Source organism: Schistocerca cancellata, chromosome 10 (genome assembly GCF_023864275.1).
Source record: "Schistocerca cancellata isolate TAMUIC-IGC-003103 chromosome 10, iqSchCanc2.1, whole genome shotgun sequence".
Classification (NCBI taxonomy): domain Eukaryota; kingdom Metazoa; phylum Arthropoda; class Insecta; order Orthoptera; family Acrididae; genus Schistocerca; species Schistocerca cancellata.
The window spans coordinates 218,825,570-218,848,224 of NC_064635.1; the positions used below are offsets into that span (position 1 = coordinate 218,825,570).

Genomic DNA, 22,655 nt, shown 5'->3' on the forward strand with positions numbered 1-22,655 from the left:
TCAGTCCCTAAGTTTACACTCTACTTAATCTACCTTAAACTTAGACTAAGAATAACACGCGCACCCACGCCCGAGGGAGGACTCGAACCTCTGATGGCGGGAACCGCACAAACTGTGGCAAGGTACCTCACACAATGCAGTTACCCCATGTGGCAGTAACAGTTTGCTATGGTGGTTTAAATGAATGCTTAGTACATGGGATTGCTATGTTTTTGTGTGTTCAACTTGTGGCTTGAGACATGTCTTGAGGACATAGACAGTGAAGGGTATCTCATGTGAGTTCTGGAATATGCTTTTTACACAGTAATTTTGTAGCCTTCATTGTGGGTATAGTTGGTGTCGGTATTGGAGTAAACTTGTGTGAAATTGATGGAGGGTCAATGGTATGCGGTGTGTTTTTTGGATGTTGTGCAACCTATTGATAAAACGATAGGAATGTGATCACTTGCAATTGCATTAGGAACATTCATCTCAGAAGGTTGGTTGAGGTGAGAATAGTGTCAGAGGGGGCTGCTTTCAGATCATTTGTATTGGGCAAGGGAACATGGTCAGCTCTTATGGTGATAACAACCAGACATCACTGGGCAAGTCTGCCAAGGAATCATCTACTCACGTTAACAGCTGTGGCAGTAATGTATGTCAGTGCAATCTGGTTAATGTGTACAGCGAAGGCTTTGGAAGCAGAGTATTTTAGACAGAAACAGTCGGTGGCACCTGTTACTGTCATACTCTTGAGGTAAGTGATGTAGATGACGTGCTTGACATGAATTTTGAATAAGTGTGTTGGGCAAATGAGGTTATAGCAGAGGTGGCCCACTGAAACTCCCATTTGAGCTATAGGTTTAGGAATATGTGTGTAGTGTTGGGTGACACGCAAATTGTTCTGGGCAGTAGTCTGAATGTTTAATGAAAGTTAAATGAATGGATGGAGTTTAGGGGTAGCATGCAAATTAAGAGCGACTGGATGTTACTTAATAGGATATTGAACTGCTGTTGTGCCATAGTGTGTTAGGTAGAAATGTTGTTGGGCACCAGTTTCAGACTAGAATACCAGGATGATTGAAGAGAGTAGGTAACATGGATACTACTTTGGTAAGCAGATCGAGTTGTTAATACTTTTTGTTGAAAATTATCTAGTCGTTCAAAGAGATAAATTTTCTGCAGCACACTAATAATAAAATAGATCGATATCTTCAGCAGTGGTGGTAGGATACAAGGAATATTTGCAATGAGCAGTTGCGTCATTTGGACATATGAGTACAATAAGTTCTGGTTTACTGGATGGTTACTTAACTTGGAAGAGGTAATAATTAGTTATTTTCATGTTCCATGGATCATTGGCATGATAACCCATAGTAATATGGATGAGTCCATTTACTTTCACATCGCAAATTCATTTGTAAATATGCCTACATATTGGACATTTACATTGTTTTTCCGTTTTTCATTATTCTTACTAAATATGCAGATATGACATTGTAATTACTAACCATCACCTTTTGCATGTTAAAACAGTTGAAATTCTTCTATGAAACAGCACGAGCTGCAATAAGAAATTATTTAAGTTCGTTTTCTAATTTTACTTTGCTGTGTATTAGACGTTTTATACCACTGGGTAGGTTATCAACAACTTTAGTCACAGCATTGACCACCTGTTTCCTTCTGGTATTGCAATAATATCATCATTGTTCCTTCTGAACTGCACTGGATTATTTACAAAAAAATGCATGAGGGTATAAATACAATGTGTAGCAGTAGTCAGAAAGCCCACCTCCTTAAAAAGTTTGCAACAAAATGATCAGGGGTGAGCACAACTCAGTATGCTTACAGCACATTTCTGAGCAATATTCACTTGTTCCATTAAAGATGAGTGAACATAAAACATTATTCCATATGAAATTACTGAATGAATAATATGAAAACGCCAATATAAATGAAAATGTGGCTGGACTAAGGTGTTTTAAGAGTTTAAAAAAGTCCTTTTTCCATTTTAGATCCTCATCAATTGGACACCAAAGGATTTTGAATTTTCCATTATATTTACTATTTCCTCATCATATATTACACATAACATTAATATTCTACCCCTAGATATGAATAACTGAATATACTGTGTCCTTGAAGCTGAGACCATTCGCAGAAAACCAGTCAATGCTACATTTAAGAACATCATTTTTGCTGCTGTATGTTTTGGTTGATTATAATACTATTGTCAACTGCAAGAGGAATTAATTTTGCTTGTATATTAGATGGAAGAATATTTTCATATATGATGGACAACAGGGGACCAAAGACTGATCCTTGGGGAACCCCAAATGTGATTTCCCACCTGTCAAAATAATGTCCCCAGACAATATTGCTTAAATTACGAAATACCACTTTCTGCGTTCGTTTGGTGTGATTTGAGATTATCCACTTGTTGGCTGTGCCATCAGTCCCATAAAACTTTAGTTTATCTAGGAGAATATTGTGATTCACAGTCAAATGTCTTATTTAATGTTTGTGGAATTTGGTAAATTTGAATGAACATGTAAATAGTGTTCTGAGTCGATCAACTTTGCTGGAGATATTATTGTTACTCAGGTGAGGCACTATTACAAAATACATCGCCTTCTCAAAAATCTTGGGAGATGCTGTGAGCAGCGAAACAGGTTGATAGCTATCGACATCTTTCCTATCACCTTTCTTAAAGAAGGGTTTAACAATGACATATTTCAGTCTCTCTGGAAAAATGCGTTGAGTTTTTGATCCATACAGATTTCAGATAAGGCAAGACTTATTATAGTTGAACAAATCTTTAGTATTGTATTGGAAACACCATCAAGATCAGATGAGATTTTATTTTTGAGACAATATATAATTTCATTAATCTTGGAAGGAGAAGCTGGTGTACATTCATATGATGATTTATTTTTGAACAAACTGCTGTTATTTTACTCTTAAACTGTTTTTCTCTATTTTTCCAACTATATTTAAGACATGATTATTAAAAGTATTTGTTACCTGTGACTCATCAAATAAAGACCTTCCATTCAGTTCAAGAGTGATGTTACCCTCTCTATGGCTGATTGTCCTATCTCTCATTTCACTACATTACATATAGCATTCAGTCTGTTGTCACGGTTACTGATTTCTGGCGTTATGTACATGTTCCTTGACTTTTTAATTTCTTTTCTTAGTAAGTTTGAGTATTTTTTTGCACAACTACTGTTCTTGCCAACAGATGAGTACGTTTACTTTTTCCTTTCACAAGATACTTTAATCCCTCTGACGTTTTAATTTCTTTTCTTAGTAATTTGGTCATTTTTTGTGCAACTACTGTTCTTGCCAGCAGATGAGTACATTTACTGTTTCCTTTCACAAGATACTTTTTTATATGTCTGTTTAATATCCTTTCTGATTAGATTATTTGGACAGCTGTTTTCAGGTATTTATTTTATCAGGGACAAGATTAAATTTTATGTTAACTATTATTTTATCATAAATTTCATCATGGGCATTCAGGTATCTACCTGCATTCAGGTATCTACTTCATCATGGAATGGATTAAATTTTATGTTAACAATTATTCCATCATAAATTTCACCATGATAAATTTCTTGTAAACTATTCTAAAAAACATTTGTCCTGTAGTCATTAATTATTGTAACTAATTTCCACTGAGTTATAACAGTAAGGCACTCTCTTATTTAGACTAACTAAGTATGTATCATGATTAGAGAGAGGATTTGTTATTGTGTAACAGTTATTTTCTTGCTTAGAGCTTCACAAAAGTCACTCAGCATCCCAGAATGCTTTAGAAAATCTATACTGAAGCCACCAGAGTTTAGTAACTGCTTGCTTCTGTCTGACAGATTGCATAGCAAAGAATCTAGATTCATCATCATCAGTGTTCTGTCGTACTGACAGAACAGGTCTCTTTGTAGTCATGTCATTTGCTACCCTCTTCATTTTCTCATAATTATTTTCTATCCTTATACTAAGCACTTTCTGATATCTTGTGTGTGCTCCTCTTCTTCCTCCATCCACCATTTGTTCCACAGGATCCATCAGCAAACAATCTCTTGTTCTCCAGTGTCCCAGCCACTTGTGTTTTCTCTTTCTGATTACTTCAAAATTTCTCTCTCCTCCCCCCCCCACCCCTCTTGTCAACACATTCTCATTTCTCACTTCCTTCTACCCATTTTATCTCTTCCATCTTCCTTCAAATTAACATTTCAAATGCTTCTAATCTTGTTACATCCTCATTCCTCATTTTCCATGTCCCAGCTCCCTATAAGGCCAATCTCCACACTTTGCTAGTCTCTTCCTCAGCTAAAAGCTTCTTCTTCTTATCAAATGTCTAATTGGCAACTGCTATACATGTTTCCCCATCCTTACTGCATCTTATGTCTTCTGTAATTATGCCTTCTCCCAGATATTTGAAAGCACCAACGTCTTCTGTATCTTCCTGTCCCAACTTTGTTGTTGCTAAGGATATTACTGTAAAATGAACAGAAAGTAGGTTCTTGCAATTATCATGAAGCATTTTATACACTCCTGGAAATTGAAATAAGAACACCGTGAATTCATTGTCCCAGGAAGGGGAAACTTTATTGACACATTCCTGGGGTCAGATACATCACATGATCACACTGACAGAACCACAGGCACATAGACAAGGCAACAGAGCATGCACAATGTCGGCACTAGTACAGTGTATATCCACCTTTCGCAGCAATGCAGGCTGCTATTCTCCCATGGAGACGATCGTAGAGATGCTGGATGTAGTCCTGTGGAACGGCTTGCCATGCCATTTCCACCTGGCGCCTCAGTTGGACCAGCGTTCGTGCTGGACGTGCAGACCGCGTGAGACGACGCTTCATCCAGTCCCAAACATGCTCAATGGGGGACAGATCCGGAGATCTTGCTGGCCAGGGTAGTTGACTTACACCTTCTAGAGCACGTTGGGTGGCACGGGATACATGCGGACGTGCATTGTCCTGTTGGAACAGCAAGTTCCCTTGCCGGTCTAGGAATGGTAGAACGATGGGTTCGATGACGGTTTGGATGTACCGTGCACTATTCAGTGTCCCCTCGACGATCACCAGTGGTGTACGGCCAGTGTAGGAGATCGCTCCCCACACCATGATGCCGGATGTTGGCCCTGTGTGCCTCGGTCGTATGCAGTCCTGATTGTGGCGCTCACCTGCACGGCGCCAAACACGCATACGACCATCATTGGCACCAAGGCAGAAGCGACTCTCATCGCTGAAGACGACACGTCTCCATTCGTCCCTCCATTCACGCCTGTCGCGACACCACTGGAGGCGGGCTGCACGATGTTGGGGCGTGAGCGGAAGACGGCCTAACGGTGTGCGGGACCGTAGCCCAGCTTCATGGAGACGGTTGCGAATGGTCCTCGCCGATACCCCAGGAGCAACAGTGTCCCTAATTTGCTGGGAAGTGGCGGTGCAGTCCCCTACGGCACTGCGTAGGATCCTACGGTCTAGGCGTGCATCCGTGCGTCGCTGCGGTCCGGTCCCAGGTCGACGGGCACGTGCACCTTCCGCCGACCACTGGCGACAACATCGATGTACTGTGGAGACCTCACGCCCCACGTGTTGAGCAATTCGGCGGTACGTCCACCCGGCCTCCCGCATGCCCACTATATGCCCTCGCTCAAAGTCCGTCAACTGCACATACGGTTCACGTCCACGCTGTCGCGGCATGCTACCAGTGTTAAAGACTGCGATGGAGCTCCGTATGCCACGGCAAACTGGCTGGCACTGACGGCGGCGGTGCACAAATGCTGCGCAGCTAGCGCCATTCGACGGCCAACACCGCGGTTCCTGGTGTGTCCGCTGTGCCGTGCGTGTGATCATTGCTTGTACAGCCCTCTCGCAGTGTCCGGAGCAAGTATGGTGGGTCTGACACACCGGTGTCAATGTGTTCTTTTTTCCATTTCCAGGAGTGTATTTTTCTCATTAATTCTTATTCTGAATTCCTCATGGTTCTTATTTAATTCTTTTAACATTCCAGTTATAGTTCTGTCGATCTCTGCCAATAACACCACATCATCCGCAGACTGAATACAATTTATCCTTCTACCACCAACTTGCAGTAATCTTTTTTCGTTTCAAAAATTTCTGAATAACATGCTCCAAATATATATGTTAAACAATATGGTGGAGAAACAACAGCCGTGCCAATCTCTCCTTCCAACTATGCTTTCCTCTGTTACCTCATCTCAATGTGTACTCATATTTTCTGTGTTATATATAAATTGTTACTCAGCCATTAATCCCTCCAGCTGACTTCATTTTTCCTTACAATGTCCATTAATTTATACCGCCATACTCTATAATGGATTTCTTGAAGTCAATGAAAACAGTATAAACTTCTTTTCAACCTTCAGTGAATTTTGTATGTATAATTCTCAACAGTTCAGTAGCGTCCGTTGTACCTTTCCCTCTTCTAAATTCATGCTGTTCCTATGCAACTATTTTTTCCAGTCTCCCACGAAGTCTTCCATTTATCAATCTTAGTAGAACTTTTTCTGCATGAGAGATCATGATTCTAAAATCCCCACATTTCTTGGCAGTACAATTTCAGTCAGTACCATTATCGCCAAGAGAAAGACAACTAGCCATTCACCTTTTTCATATGTCTTACTACATTGCTAAGTTAACTCTGCCGGTAATCCATCAGTTCTACTTTCTTTATGATTCTTCACGTCTCCCAAAGGCCTTTCTACTTCTCCTTCCTAGATGCAGCATTCATTGTCCTCATCTACAACTCTCATCTCCACGTCTAATTCAGTATCGTTTGGTTTTCAATCAGTCTCATATAGCCACTCTACATATCCTTGTCACCTTTACAGCACTTCATCCAGTTTGTATACCATTTACCATCACTTCTTTCTGCATCCATACTTGTCCTGCTTTACTTTGTTTCAGAGACTATGTCAGTAACTAATCCATACATTGTTCCATATTTTCCTTCCTATTCTAGTTGCAGCATTTCTTTACATCTCACTTTCATTCATGTCTTCCTTGGCTGTTCTGTTTCCCTTCTTAATTCATATTCAGATTTGTGTCCATTCTTTTCCCTTCTTCAGCTAATATTATCTTCCATTTCCTTCTCTGTTCCATCTCGTCCAGCACTGTCATTGCTACCCATTCTTAACATTATTCTCTCACACTCTCTCAGTTGTCCAACTTCTCCAGGAGCTACCTTAAGCTTTTGGGCCACCCTCATCCATTTCTCGTTCACATTCTCTTCGTTGGACCTTCCATCCCGTTTTGACGAAACTGTGCATTCCCACTCAGCATATTTGTCTTTTTCTTTTTGTATTTCTAGTTCAAATTTGTCTCTTGGTTTCCCTTCTTACTCTTTTGAACCTTATTTGCAAGTCTGCCTCCACCAAGCTGTAGTCCAACCTATGTCTACTCCAACATTTCTTTACACAGTTTTTGTACCTGTCATCCATTATGATACAATCATTTATGTACCTTTCCTTAGCTGAGCCTAGATATAAATGTATATCTTCATCTTCTCTGATGTTCAAAGAATGTGTTTCCATTCACAAGAAATTCTCTGCAGAAACAACCAGCCAACATCTCTGTCGTTCTATTTTCCAATAAAAATCTTCCAACCACTCCCCATTCTTCTCCCTCTCCTGCCACTGAATTCAAATCCCCCATTACGATTAAGCAGTCGCTTCGTTTTTCTTTATCCATAACTTCAATGTTATCATAATCGTTCTCTACTTCCTCAGAAGTGTCTTGACTTGTCAGCATGCTTATTTATATTAATATGACATCCTTCCTGTCACCTCTTAATCTTGTCACGTTCTTTTAAAAGGATTTGTGGTTTTGGTTGCCAATGAACATGCAATGCATAATGTTTGTGTCATGCAAATTTACTGTGTGATGAGTTGTTGAGCAGATGGTGTGCTTAATCAGTTTTACTGTAATCCAAAAAAAGTAAACAACTTAATCTGGAATACCAGTATGCAGTGCCTATAATGAAATCAATATCTCTGAAATTAACCCAATCTGATGAGCACTGAGTTCTATGGCCCTGTACAAAACACTGACAAAATTCCCTGTGCAAACAAACAATGAAATAATTTTCCTTAGGTCTCGAGTCACAACAGATGTATCCTTGGTATTCTGTCCTCTCCACTGTAGGCATAGAAAATATTTAATCTCTGCACAGTGAAGTGCAATGCCGGCTGTTAAATACCTTCATACAAATAATATCGGTAGATTGGTTGATAAATGAATAACCTTGCAAATGTTTGGTGAAAATATTTAATATTGGCTCAGCGCCATGCAATGCATTGAAGCTGTTACAAACATTAACACTTTTCTCATTTTGGCACATTATTATATCTCTGACTCTGACTGAAAAATGAGTTCTTTAAAGAAATAGTCATTGGGTTCAAATAAATGTGACATGGAAGAGGATGAGATACTGATAAGGGGAAATCCTAAGACCAAATGTTTCAGCTTGAAAACTGTATTCAAAATAGTTTCTGCTTCACAAAAGCTGATATGAAGCATTTTACATTAACTTCAAAATCAGTGAAATTCTCAACTGTTCTATAATTCTCACTTAGTGTCGTAATTAAAAACAATTGTATTGTTACATGAAAAAAAGTCTGACATCGTTTAGCAAAAAAATTACAAAATTTAACTTCTGTGTACAAGATTACAAAACACACCTAATATTACAAATTGGGTACACCTAATCAACCTATACATTAAACCTGATGGATAATACCTGGTTGCTACATTCAAGGGTCAGTATTGTAAAATTCAGCTACATACACATGGCGTTGCGGCGTACTTAGAACTAAATATACAAAATTTTATTACCTTACAAATTTATTCCAGTTGCTTTCACTTGGAGTTACAGTATCAAATCAGTGATCTTCTCTGATTGCCTAGGACAGTGATCAACAGTGTCAACGATCAGTATCACTTCCATTCTTGATTATCTTATAGCCATTCGTCGCTTTATTTTATAAAAACAGTATTTTGCTGCGTCAGTAGACCAACAATTAAATTCTCCCAGCTAGCTACTAGCTTTAAGACTTACATCCTACCTATGACAGAGTGCAATGGCAACTACTAATGTTCTCCGTGTGCCCTACTTACAGTCGATTCTGCCACTAAGGCAACATCTTTGGTTCAGTGGTGTCCAAAATATAATCTATTCTAAAACTTCCTGTCAGATTAAAACTGTGTGCCGACCGAGACTCGAACTCGACTCTCGGTCCAGCACACAGTTTTAATCTGACACGAAGTTTCATATCAGCGCACACTCCGCTGCAGAGTGAAAATCTCATTCTGGAAACATTCCGCAGGCTGTGGCTAAGCCATGTCTCCACAATATCCTTTCTTTCAGGAGTGCTAGTTCTGAAAGGTTCGCAGAAGAGCTTCTGTTAAGTTTGGAAGGTAGGAGACGAGGTACTGGCAGAAGTAAAGCTGTGAGGACGGGGCGTGAGTCGTGCTTGGGTAAGCTCAGATGGGAACAGTCTGCTTCAGGCGGTGGCGCAGCACAGACGTGTTGTCCCGGCCGCGGGCGCGCGTGCACGAGGGAGTGTTTACACTGCCGGTACTCACGCGTGTTGTTGTCTGACTCGATCGCCATGGCTCACAATTTCAGAAAGACTACGCTCCAGTTTACGTTCGATAACGAATATGCCAGACCCAAAGCTTTCGAAATAGAGCGTTATTTGAGAGAAGAAGTTCTTTTACCTGCTACAGACCCAATTGGAATACACCTGTCCATTGTAAGCAGTATAATGTACGTCAAGATGACCAATGGAGCTGTGTGTGAAAGAACTCTCGCCGCTGCTCAAACACGATTTAAATTTCGACACTCTTATGGCCATATCAGCGATGTAACAGCAGCTCCTTCCGGCTAGGATGTGAGAGTCATTCGGATCTTTGAATTGCCGTTTGAGGTGCCAGAATCGATCTTTACTGAATCGCTGCGACCATATGGAACGGTACTTAGTCATGCCTGAACTCTGGGCAAGTTTTAGCGCCTATCCTGTGCTAAACGGCGTTCGACAGGTGCGGATCGTCCTTAACAAACATATCCCTTCTTATTTATACAATGGAGAATGTCGAGCTGTTGTGATTTACGATGGCCAGCCACGCACATGTTATAACTGTGGTGGAGAAGGACACATCCGCTCGGAGTGCATACAATGCCGCGTCGTGCAACTGCCACATTGAGAAGCGTCACAGCGAGAAGTTCCCACGCAACTGCCGATGACGTACGCGTCGGTGGCCCGCCGGGAGGTGTTGCCAAGTTCGGAGCTTGATAAGGGCGTGTTGATGCAAGAGCAGACCGAGTTACGGGAGGATGGAGGTGACTCGGAGAATGCCCCTAGACCCACGTCACGTCAGATGAGGGCGGAACTTTCAGAACACTCACATTAGCACGCGGCGTGGAAGTAGAGGTCGAGACAGTGGCGCCGGCAACGGGCCGACGAACGATCGACGAAAACAGTGAGGCGTCGCCTATGGCAGCAGAGGGCAGGGCACGCAGACTGCGATCACCGAAGCGCCGCAAAAAGCGTCGCCACAGTTCGGGTGACACATCTCCCCCTAGCCTAGGGGACATGGAAGTTATCCTAGCCGAAGAACTCTCGGACACGGAACACGTGGCTTTAGGGAACACTCACAGGATTCCTTCAGATGGTGACCGGATGCCCTGCCTTTCAGACGGTCCCTCTCCATTGACACCGACTGACCCAGCGCTGCCGACGGAGGAGTCAGGGACACCAATGTCCCAGCAGCCACATCGAAATACAGCAGAGGACGTTTCTGGCATTGATGACCACTGCAACTGGGCGGAACCAGTCGAAGACATACAGGAATTGGCACCCCCAAATGATGATAACTCACTTACAGGATGCACACCACGGAACGAAAACAACGGAGGGCAGCCCGTTGGCGGGGACCACTCTGAGCACAAATAGTGGACTAAGGCCCTTGGAGTCCTCAATGACATGACACGAGCATCACAACGACAACGGACCAAGCGTATAACGTGGGCACAGTGAACATTAACACCACACGTTCGCTTGCAAAGGTGCAACTTTTCCGGGACGTGATTTACGCCACAGACGTTGATATTCTGCTGGTGTAGGAAACCTGCAATGCTGCTTTTCCCGAATTGCGTGGTTACAACACTTACCTAGCGCCGACTCCAGATGGAGGACGTGGCACAGCGATATTAGTCCGGGAAGGGATTCCGATGTGTGACCTCGATTGCCTCCCTTCGGCTCGGGGTTTGCCTATGACCGTGAACGGCATTTGTATCGTCAACATCTATGCACCCTCCGGATCTGACAATCGACAGGCGCGTGCACGATTCTACTCGGAGGAGATTGCCCCCCCCCCCCCCTATTCCATGGGAGGTATGACCACATCTTGGTAGGGGGGGATTTTAACTGTGTTCTCACACCAGAGGATCAAACTCCTAATTTCAGCTCCTGCCACGCATTGAACACGATCTGCAGGGACATGGCACTAATGGACACGTGGGAAAACATCCATTGGCAGCGAGAGGGTTACACGTATTTTAGTAGCCACTCGGCGAGCAGGCTGGATCGGATTTATGTTTCTGACAGATTAAGGGATCACGTGTTGGTTGCTGAAAGTTGGCCCACAGCTTTTATGGATCACCTTGCGTATTTATGCACGTTAACCCTCCCACGGCAGCGGGTCTGGCGGAGTCGTAGTTCATGGAAACTTAATTCGTCCTTATTGGTGGATCTCGAATGTCGCCAGCGGATCGAAGAAACATGGCAGACATGCACTCGCCGTCTGCCGCTGCACCATGCGGTTCCTGCATGGTGGCTGCAATGTGCAAAACTGGCGATACGAAGAGCTCTCATAACGTATGGCAAGGAAAAAGCGAAATGGCTCCGAGATACACTTGATTATTACTACATGGTGCTCTGCGACCTGTCCTCCAGGGCCCCATCGCTCGAGCGACAAACAGAAGTCCATCGCATTCAGGCGTGCATTTTATCGATCTAGAGACGTCGACTGGAGGGACTTTCGATCCGTGGTCGGTACTTGGAAAATGTCGATGGAGAACGTATTAGCATGCATCATGTGTCCAAGGGACACGCGCGTAATCGCCTATCCTTGATATCCTTGATCACAGTGCTCCATGATGACGATGGTCGGCCCTTGACGTCACAACAGGACATTGCTGCTGGGTTTCTGGAGCATTACCGCCTCCTTTTCACTGGGACGCCGACGGACAATCGGATAGGAGGAGAAATTTTGCGACAGATGCAAACGGAGGTGGATGATCCGGATGCAGAGGCGCCATTGGAACCCCTAACGGAAGATGACATACGGAGGGCACTCACGAAGGGTGTGGTGCATAAATACCCTGCGCCAGATGGGTTGACACTCGAATTTCATCGCGAATTTGCGGATTTAATGATGTCCCAGTTGGTGCTGATGTATGATGAGTTATGGAGCCCTGGCACGGACGTTCCGTCGCAGTTCATGGCGGGACTGCTTATACCAATACCGAAATCGACAGCGGGTGTCAGCGCCCATCAATTTAGACCGCTCACAATGCTCAATACTGACTATAAGATCTTTGTGCGAATGCTGGTGGCAAGGCTCAAGACTGTAATATCCAAGACAATACCGCCAGACCAGGCTTGTCTAGGGGTTCGGAGCAACATCCATTCTATCCTAGGCGAATACCGTGACATAATTTCCCTGACGGAAGCTTGTCGCATGCGAGCGGCGTTCGTATCGGTGGATTTTGATCGTGCCTTTGACAGGATCAACCAGGCAAGCCAGCAACTTAGTGATGCCAGTAAATCGAATAAGAAACGAGATGCCATAACCGCAATGACAATCAGTAAACGGCACGGCTCACACAAATTTTGTGCACGGTGGGTGCCGAAAATTCTTACAGAGCACCATAAAGAACAGCGGAAGGGGGCAACGTTGACATTTCTGGAGGCCTGCCACAAAAATTGTCATCCATTACTGGATCGTATCGTAACCGGTGACGAGACGTGGGTGAAACACGTTAATTGCGAGACAAAATTACAGTCCGTGGAGTGGGGACATACAAGGTCCCTCCAAAAACCAAGAAAATGTTTGCAGACCTTGTCAGGAAGGAAGTTGATGGCGGCAGTGTTTTGTGATAGGCAAGGTGTGTTTCTTATTGATTTTCGCGAACGCGGAGCAACCATAAATTCTGCCCGGTACTGTCAAACTTTGCACAGCCTTACATGAGCAGTTCAAAACAAACGCCGAGGAAAGCTGACGTGCAAAATTTTGTTTTTGCACTACAGTGTCCAACCTCACATTGCAAGCCGCACTAAAGAACTCCTTAATTCATTCAAATGGGAAATTTTCCCTCATCCGCTCTACAGGACCGATCTTGCACCAAGCGACTTCCATTTGTTTCCCAAGACGAAGAACTGGCTGCAGCGCAGCGCTTTGATGAAGACGCTCAGACGTTCAGCACGAGCATCTCGGAAACTGCAGGACTTTTAGGTGCTCCAGGAATGCTGTGGTGTCTTCACCCTGTGGCGAAACCAAGGTAAAACCAGATCCAGACATCGTGGGGGTGGGCGGCCACCCCTCGTTATAGATGTCGGATGTCGTAGGTCGGGCAGACTGGTAATGCAGGACAGGCCTACGGTGGCACTAACATCAGACTTCAATGCTGGTCAGAATAAAAATGTGTATGAACACACAGTGCACCAAACGAAGGGCCTCTGCAGCTGTCGAGCCAGGCATGTGTCAATGTTAACACCACGGCATTACCAACTACGACTGTAATGGGCATATGACCATCTGCACTGGACGTTGACGCAGTAGCAGAGCGTTGCTCGGCCTGATGAGTCCTGACACCTTCTGCGTCATGCCGATGGGAGGGCGTGAATCCGTTGTCTCCCTGTTGAACAGCTCTTTCACACCTGTATTGTGGGATGGAGACAAGCAGGCTCCATTATGCTCTGGGGAACTTCCACGTTGGCACTCGTGGGTCCAGTGGAGCTCGTGCAAGGCATCACGACGGCCAAGGAGCGTCGTACACTGGTTGCAGACCATGTACAACACTTCACAACGATCATGTTCCCCGACAGCAGTGGCGGTTTTCAGCAAGATAATGCGCAATGCAACAACTCGAGGATTGTGATGGAGTGGTTCGAGGAACCCAGTGGCGAGTTGCAATTGATGTGCTGGTTCCCAACTCGTGGCGTCTGAACCCGATCGAACACATCTGGCATGTGACTGAACGTGATGAAGAGGTCATTGCCCCCTCCCCAGAATTTACGGGAATTAGGAGACGTGTGTGCAGTCGTGGTGCCAGCTCTCTCCAGTATATACGTGATAATAAAGAGTAGTAGTTTTGCTGTGGCGTCCGTGCATCAATGAACAGTCACTACGTAACGATGTTCACAAACATGTGTGGCACGCAAATTGATTCAGTCTCTGCCATAATGAAACAAGTTGTGCAAATTGAATTTGGTAAACATTCCAAGAGCGTTCAAAAATTATTGTAAAAGTTATTATTGTGGCCTTACCGCAGTGGTAACACCGTTTCCCGTCAGATTACGGAAGTTAAGCGCTGTCGGGCTCGGCTAGCACTTGGATGGGCGACCATCCGGTCTGCCGAGCGCTAGTGACAAGCGGGATGCACTCAGCCCTTGTGAGGTGAAACTGAGGAGCTACTTTGCTGAGAAGTAGCGGCTCCGGTCTCGGAAACTGACATACGGCGGGGAGAGCGGTGTGCTGACCACATGCCCCTCCATATCCGCATACAGTGACGCCTGTGGATTGAGGATGACACGGCGGCCGGTCGGTCCCGTTGGGCCTTCATGGCCTGTCCGGGAGGAGTTTAGCTTTTTAGGAATTCCCAATTCAGAGATCCTTACACTGCGAGTACCTTGGAACTAATATTAGTTATTTATTTTGTGTTGGTACTGAAGGACACAGTAACTGCATGCTTACATTCGTAGACACGAATACGACACGACTGCATTTTTTTGTTTACAGTCGAGGACCATTCTGAGACTCTTCAGTATACTGAGGTGACGGTTATTCCCAATGCAGTATGCGAGCAGATGTATGAACCAGGATTCATTCTTGAAAGTACGCTGTGTGCCGGAAACGAAAACAGAGGCATCTGCAGTGTGAGTAAAAAGTGTGGTCGACCACTACAACTTATCAATTATTAATATAATATTCTGTGACATTTCATAAATGATTTTTTAGAATGCTAATTTGTATGTAATTAGTATTGTAACAATTTATTCGGTCGAATTAACAGAATTTGCTTGTCACAGCTAAGTCATGTTACTTTGTAAGTCATGTAACTTTGATAAGCTATCGACTATTTTCTAATATAGCTAAGACCGACACCTAAAATCCTAAGATTTTCTGTTATTAATTAGTTACTGTCAGCAGATATCAATGTGAATGAAACTAGATGGAAATGAAACCGTTTCTTGCATCTCTTTTCCGGAACATCTGATTGATGGGTTTGTTGATGACAGCACAGGCAAGCACTTTGTGTGGTGGTGGAGAGGCCTATAGTGAGACATTGTGAAACTAATATGCGTTATTAATTATTAAAACGCTTATGCCTGACTGTACCATTTCGATTCAGTAACGGATAAAAGTTGCAGGTGCACCATCTTGAAAAACACAAACATAATCGTCTTATTTCCAGCTTGAAAAATACAAACATAATCGTTTCATTTCCAGAGAATAGCTGAATCTTGGATTAAGTGTAAATTTACTGCAGTGAACAGTTCCTAGGCTTATTCTCACACAATTATTACTTTTCCATCATACAGTACAGTTAAGAAAGAACACAGTAATTTTGCCACTGCATTACTGACAACCTCAGGACCACTTTCCTGGATATTAGTCGTTACAGACACTTCACCGTAGTGCTGTGATGTTGCGCATTTCATTGTTAGCGTCTGCAGCAATGCTGAATTGTCTCTGTTATATTCGTATGTGGAGCGCCTGAGGTAGCAGAATTTCTCAACAGCAGTATTGAAGGCAACAACGTGGCATCTATGTCAGCCAGTGATGACCCTGACTGACAACCAGCGACCACTTACATACTCCTCTCCCCCCCCCCCCCCCCAACCATCGACAAACCCGCAGAAAGTGTTCGACAACACGTAAGAGGTACCGTGCTTTTTAAACTGTTGGTCAGTCTGTAAGATGGGGTTGATTACGGTGAAAGAGGAAGATTTGTATTTTAACGACTATGTTGAATGCCTCTACGGTGGACAGCGGAACCAGGCATAGCGTGGTCAGGCTGCCAGAAAATCACAAGTTGCAGTAGAGTGGTGAATGGGTGCTTGTTAGATTCTGGATGGTACGCCAGAGAAACAGTGAAAAGTCATTCGTTTATTACTCAGAAGGCATTCGTCGTGACGATGCCCCATGACACCAACGCCCATGGGACCCAGCCAGAGAAGACTCCACAGCCAGCACATGGTGCAGCAGGTGGCCTAGTGGCGAAGGCAGTGGCAGTGCAAAAGCGCTGACCCAGCGAGACAGGAACATCGCGTTGATCCCACCGACCTGATGCCATTACAGCCCAGACGGAGCAGTCGAGGCGTGGATGATCACGCTGATTACCCATGCAGAAGGGGCAGCTCACAACAGCAGAGTCTGCCCAGGGCAAAGGTAAGCAGCAAGAAGTTTGCACACACAGGAGATGGTGGACTGGACGGAAACCAGAGGCACAAGCAGGTAACAGACCCTTCACGTGGCCCACTGATTGAAAAGTATTAAGTACACATCACTGGACTTGGCACCAACAGCAGTGCCACAGCTAACAACATAACAGTCGGTGGCTGATTGAGACATGTTCACTGATATTGATTTGTAGACTTGTAAACTTGGTGGCCAGCATGGGTCGCTTCTCGAGACTGGCAATTGGCTAACTGCGACACCTTTCATTTGAAAAAGGTGCATTGTGTAAACTGGCTGGGTGCCTACTTGTGTTGATAGTGCATCAGTTCTGATCGCGCGAGTCACAACACGCCTGCGGCTCAGATGTGAAGGAACCATGCCGTCGACGCTGCAATAGCTCTGCCTCCCTGTTTCGTCACTGATATTGCTACTCTGGCTGCACCCTGCGACGCACGAGTGGCGTCCAATAAATAATTCAATGTTTTTTTTTTCTCGGCCAGTCTCGATTGAGAAAATGTGGAATTTGTCGTGGGACATCGTGGAATATCCCCACTTCGGTCTCTATAGTTTCATGAAGTTGTGATGAGTAGCGAGGTTATACGTTGCCTTCAAAATGGCGTCTATAATGGAAGTGTTCTCCGCGCATAAAGCTGTCATTGAGTTTCTTTTGCCAGAAAACCAGAGACATTCGTGCGTGCTTGCAGAATATCTCTGGAGAACTGGCAGTGAAGAGAAGAGCAGTGAGTTGTTGGGCGAGGCGCCTCCCATCACCGCTGCGAGGCCGCGCACGCCTGTCCGACCCCCCCCCCCCTCCCCCCCCCCCCCCCCCCTGCATCGCGGCTGGCCGCACACAGCTGCGTCTCCCGCAGTGCTGAACGTGCGGACACTCTCACTCGAGGTGATCGATGGATCGCAGTCGAAACACCTCGCCGCCCAACTGGACGTCTCTGTTGGCAGTGCTGACACGCTCGTCCACCAGCTGAGGTACTCAAAGGTGTGTGCCTGCTAGGTTCGTCGCCGCCTAACAAAAGACCGTCTGTTCGGCCCACTGAAGGATGCACTCTGCGGGAAGCAGTATGTCGACCACTGAGAGGTTTTATGTGCCGCCAGGCGTTGGCTCTGACGCCCACCATTAGAGTGGATCCGTGCGGGCGTACTCGCCCTCCCAGTAGAGTGGTGTAGGCCCATCGCATTGAAAGGAGGTTATGTTGTACAGCAGGGTTTTGCAGCCAAAAGAGTCAGGAATAATACGGTGTATTGAAATCCTAAATAAAACCAACCTCATTTCGGAAAAAAATGTGTTGCCTTACTTCAGTTAATCCGGCCTTTTCATGTGACACTTTTCATTAGACGCAGAAGACGTAACAATGGACACACATGTTTGGAATGACATGGGGTTTTATAAGCACCAAAAAAAAAAAAACACCCCATATTGCTAGACGGGTGAAAGATCTCTTGCGGGCGTCGTTTGGTGAAGATCGTGTGCTCAGCCGCCACTTTCGTCATGCTTGGCCACCCCGGTCCCCAGACCTCAGTCCGTGCGATTATTGGCTTTGGGGTTACCTGAAGTCGCAAGTGTATCGTGATCGACTGACATCTCTAGGGATGCTGAAAGGCAACATCCGACGCCAATGCCTCACCATAACTCCGGACATGCTTTACAGTGCTGTTCACAACATTATTCCTCGACTGCAGCTATTGTGGAGGAATGATGGTGGACATATTGAGCATTTCCTGTAAAGAACATCATCTTTGCTTTGTCTTACTTTGTTATGCTAATTATTGCTATTCTGGTCAGATGAAGCGCCATCTGTCGGACAGTTTTTGAACGTTTGTATTTTTTTGCTTCTAATAAAACCTCATGTCATTCCAAGCATGTCTGTCAATTTGTACCTCTCCATCTACATTATTCCGTGATTTATTCAGCTTTCAAATTTATACTGACTTTTTGATCACCTGGTATATATATATTTTCAAATGTCTGCTTGTGTCTGTGTATGTGCGGATGGATATGTGTGTGTGTGCGAGTGTATAGCTGTCCTTTTTTTCCCCCTAAGGTAAGTCTTTCCGCTCCCGGGATTGGAATGACTCCTTACCCTCTCCCTTAAAACCCACACCCTTTCGTCTTTCCCTCTCCTTCCCTCTTTCCTGACGAAGCAACCGTGGGTTGCGAAAGCTAGAATTTTGTGTGTATATTTGTGTTTGTTTGTGTGTCTATCGACATGCCAGAGCTTTCGTTAGGTAAGTCACATCATCTTGGTTTTTAGATATATTTTTCCCACGTGGAATGTTTCCCTAGCTAGCCTACATGTACATCTGACAATTATGCGTCAGCAAGGAGCACTGATGATAATATCATAGGAGGCAATGTTGTGCAACCTTAGTAGGGAGTAGATCCGACTATTCTGGAGTAGGATCTTACAATCTGAGACAGTGTTCCGAGACAAACTTCCGTCACAATGTCCGCAAACGTGACACGTCGGATCCGCCTGGCAACAGCGACCTAAACGCCCATTGGCTGAAAGTTTATATATACATATACTTTGATGTAAGCGATGGCTATAGCATGATCCTAGGGTACGAGTTTCTGTATCAGCGTCATGCCATAGTTGACCTTCGATGACATGTGGTGGAGCTTAGTGGGAAAACATTATGGCTAGGAAATTCTCGTGTTTCGATATATCGCAACGGGCGTCTGTTGTACAAGATAACCCAGTTGAACTGTGAACATCGACATTAGGCATTAATTCACATGATTGGTTGCTGACTGGGACCGGGAAGTCGCTGTGGATGAATGTGGAGCCTGAGTTACCAACTGGTGCGTTGTGTGTAGTGAAACCCACTGGGAGATAGTGACATATTAGATGCAGCGTCTTGTTCAGCAAAGTGAAGCATCATAAGCACACAGAAGAAGGACGGAGGTAGGGTAATATCCATCAATGTGGGTAATTTTTGTGCTGAGGACGTTACGTTGTTGAAGAGAACATTGGTGGCGGGGAAGAAGACTGCTGCGCAGGACGCGTAGAATATGAGGAGGGGGCGGGGGGGGGGGGGGCAGGATGCTGCAAGACTGGGAACGAAGCACTGGTGTGCCGGAGGCCATTGGAATAGGACAGACTCTGCAGCTGATTTTAGAACAGTTTGTTAATCAAAAGTTGGCTGATTGCATACTAGAACAGAAAAGTAGTCCCTGGGAGAGGTGGGAATTGCAACTGTACCAAAGAAGTCTGTGGGTGGTTTGAGGCAATGTCGATTCCGTTGCGATTGTCGCCATTTAACTATTAAGACTACGACAGGTGCCTACCCAACTCGAAACATCACAGAGACTATTGATAATCTTTGGCAGTGTTGGCACTTCTCATCAGTGGCACTGAAGAGTGGGTATCATCAGTTGGAAGTGGCTCCAGAGGATGGAACGAAGACTTCATCTTCAGCACCTTGGGGAAATTATCTGTATTTCCTTGGAGAAATTATCGGTTTGGTTTCAAGAATGCACAAGCGACATTACAGTGTTTGTTATACGAGTTGAAAGTATTAAAGCGTTGTCAGTGCCATGTAATCTGGACCACGCATTTGTTTTTGCAGTGGGTATCCAGGAACACAGAGAAAGCCTGGCAGAAATGTTGACGAGCTACATGCCTAACATTCTGTAGGAAGAAGTGTCACTTTCCGTTGCAAGAAGTAGATTATTTGGAAGACGTAATTAGTAAGGCTGGTGTGAGGACTGATCCGAATTTGATACAGGTGCTGCTACATTTTCCAGACCAGAAACGAGCAGGGAGTTACAATCCTTCTTGAGTCTCACACATTTTTGTAGAAAGTTCATGAGAGGATTTGTGGATGTGACACAGCTGCTTATGCGCTTATTCAAGAAAGATATCAGGTTTGTGTCATCTTAAGACTGTCAAGGTCGTTCGACGAATTAATGGAGGTACTAACGCTGAATCCAGTGTTGGTGTTCCCTGATTTCCATAAGGAGTTTATATCATTACGTGATCCATCAAATCATGCCCTCGGGTGCAGTTTGAGCCCGGAGGCTTATGCAGAGAAACACCCTATCCCTTGTGCATCAAGACAACTTACTACAGCTGAGAGAAATTATACTATGACTGAGAGAGAGATGCTTAGACTGCTGTATGGAGTAAAGTACAATCTTTGTTACCTGTTTCTGGAAAGAAGATCAATATGGTGACGGACCATGCTGGTTTTAAACGGTTACTGTGTTTGTAGCTCCTATCCAGTTGGCTGACAAGGTGGGCGATACAGGTCAGTGACTTTGAGTACGAAGTAAATAAGAGGTTGAGGCATTAGGCTTTCAAAATTCACCAGAAATTTGTGCATGGAGTGGACGACAGTAACATAACCTACATAACAGAGCCGTAAACAGCTCCGTGCCGCCACCCCGTAAGGTAGAGTCCAGACTGTACTCTCGAACACCGGGAGTGTGAGAGTCTCCAGCCGCCTGACTCCTTCCCTGGCTGGCGCCGTGCTGTGGCATCAACGGAGAAGTCTCTGTGGCCAGACATATCCCGCGCCGTCTACGAGCACAGCCCGTGTAACGGCTTTGTCGTGCTAGCAGGGCAAGAGAGAGAGAGTTACTTGCCTCTACAAATACATCGCGGTCGTATGATATGACGCACCTGTGCTTACCCCTCCTTAGACGACTACACCAGACGTTGCCAGTGCGGTCTCTAGGTCGGGGCGTCGGTTCAGGCCTCACCTCTACGATTCTCGCTGTAGGTATTTTGACAACACAGAATTTTCACGTGAATGTGATGGTGAAATCAATGAGTAACATTTCGAAATAATTTTAGGCTGAAAACAGCAAATGTCCATTGAAGACTCACGTTAAACAGCGACCCACCTCATATCAGCTAGGAAGAGATAAGAACAATTTTAGAGGCTTGTGTGCAGTAGTTCTTTTTGCGAGACGGTATTGAGAATGACTACATATTAAATCGTCGCTACTCACAGCTGCACACAAATAACGCTACCTCGCATTTACCACGATTGCAGAATTGACCAACATCATCGACGGGGGAAGCAAGAACACAGAACAGCACATTCTTCGCTCACCCAGCACACATCCAAGCCAAATCACGCAAATATCTCTTTAAACCGATGAAAATGTTACGAAAGAAATGAATTTTGCGTTATACCGGCACGCTTTTGTCTAGATTATACATGAATAGGCTGTCTATGATTTCCTTCGATATCTGTTTCTTATGCACTCTAAAATTGTTCATACTACAGTCTTCCTTTACAGGACATGTAATTACCGACGTGTGTGTAGATGTGTTTGTTGTAGGGTAGAGTAAGGCAGGATCAGAATTCAGTACAATGTTTAATTCTCAAGCGCTTATGGTGTTACTGAATTACAGTTTGTAACAACCACCTAAGTACAGGGAAAATATACATCAACAACGAGAACACCATGCAGTGAACGATTCATATCCCACGTAAGAACCTCGCTAAAGTATCGTTACTCTACAGTTTTACGGGAAGTATAATCACATCAGATGTTTCCACTTGATCCATGACATCATAATCAAAGATGACGATGCACGATGGCTGACCTGGAATACTGGCTCTGTGACGTTGGAATCCAAGACTAGGAATAGTTGGACAGGCTCTACGACGTCATAATACAAGATGGTGATCGAAAATGGAGCCTGGGGACATATTGGTGCAGCTGTATGACGGCATAATCCAAGACTTGAAATACTGGCACTGGCTCTATAAATCACAATCTAGCTCAGTCCTATCGAGCTATTTAAAATAGTATGGAATTCAAGCATACTGGCTCTTCAGAAGTCCAAGATCACTGTGTACTGCTTATCCTAACACTATTTTTGGATCTCACCACATCATAACTTAAACCAACAGTGGGGAGGTAAAGGACCCTCTGTGCCATGGCAGCTCACTCCTCCACCCCAAGTA

General features: G+C 44.5%; 1 protein-coding gene across 1 annotated transcript in view; it reads left to right on the forward strand.

The window, feature by feature from the left end:
* LOC126106827 (tryptase-like) overlaps window positions 1–22,655 on the forward strand; it is a 103,080-nt gene that overhangs the window by 66,154 nt on the left and 14,271 nt on the right. Inside the window, exon 3 of the mRNA XM_049913223.1 lies at window positions 15,054–15,190. Coding sequence (XP_049769180.1) covers window positions 15,122–15,190 — 69 coding nt within the window. The 5' untranslated portion in view covers window positions 15,054–15,121. The remainder of the gene's footprint in view (window positions 1–15,053; window positions 15,191–22,655) is intronic.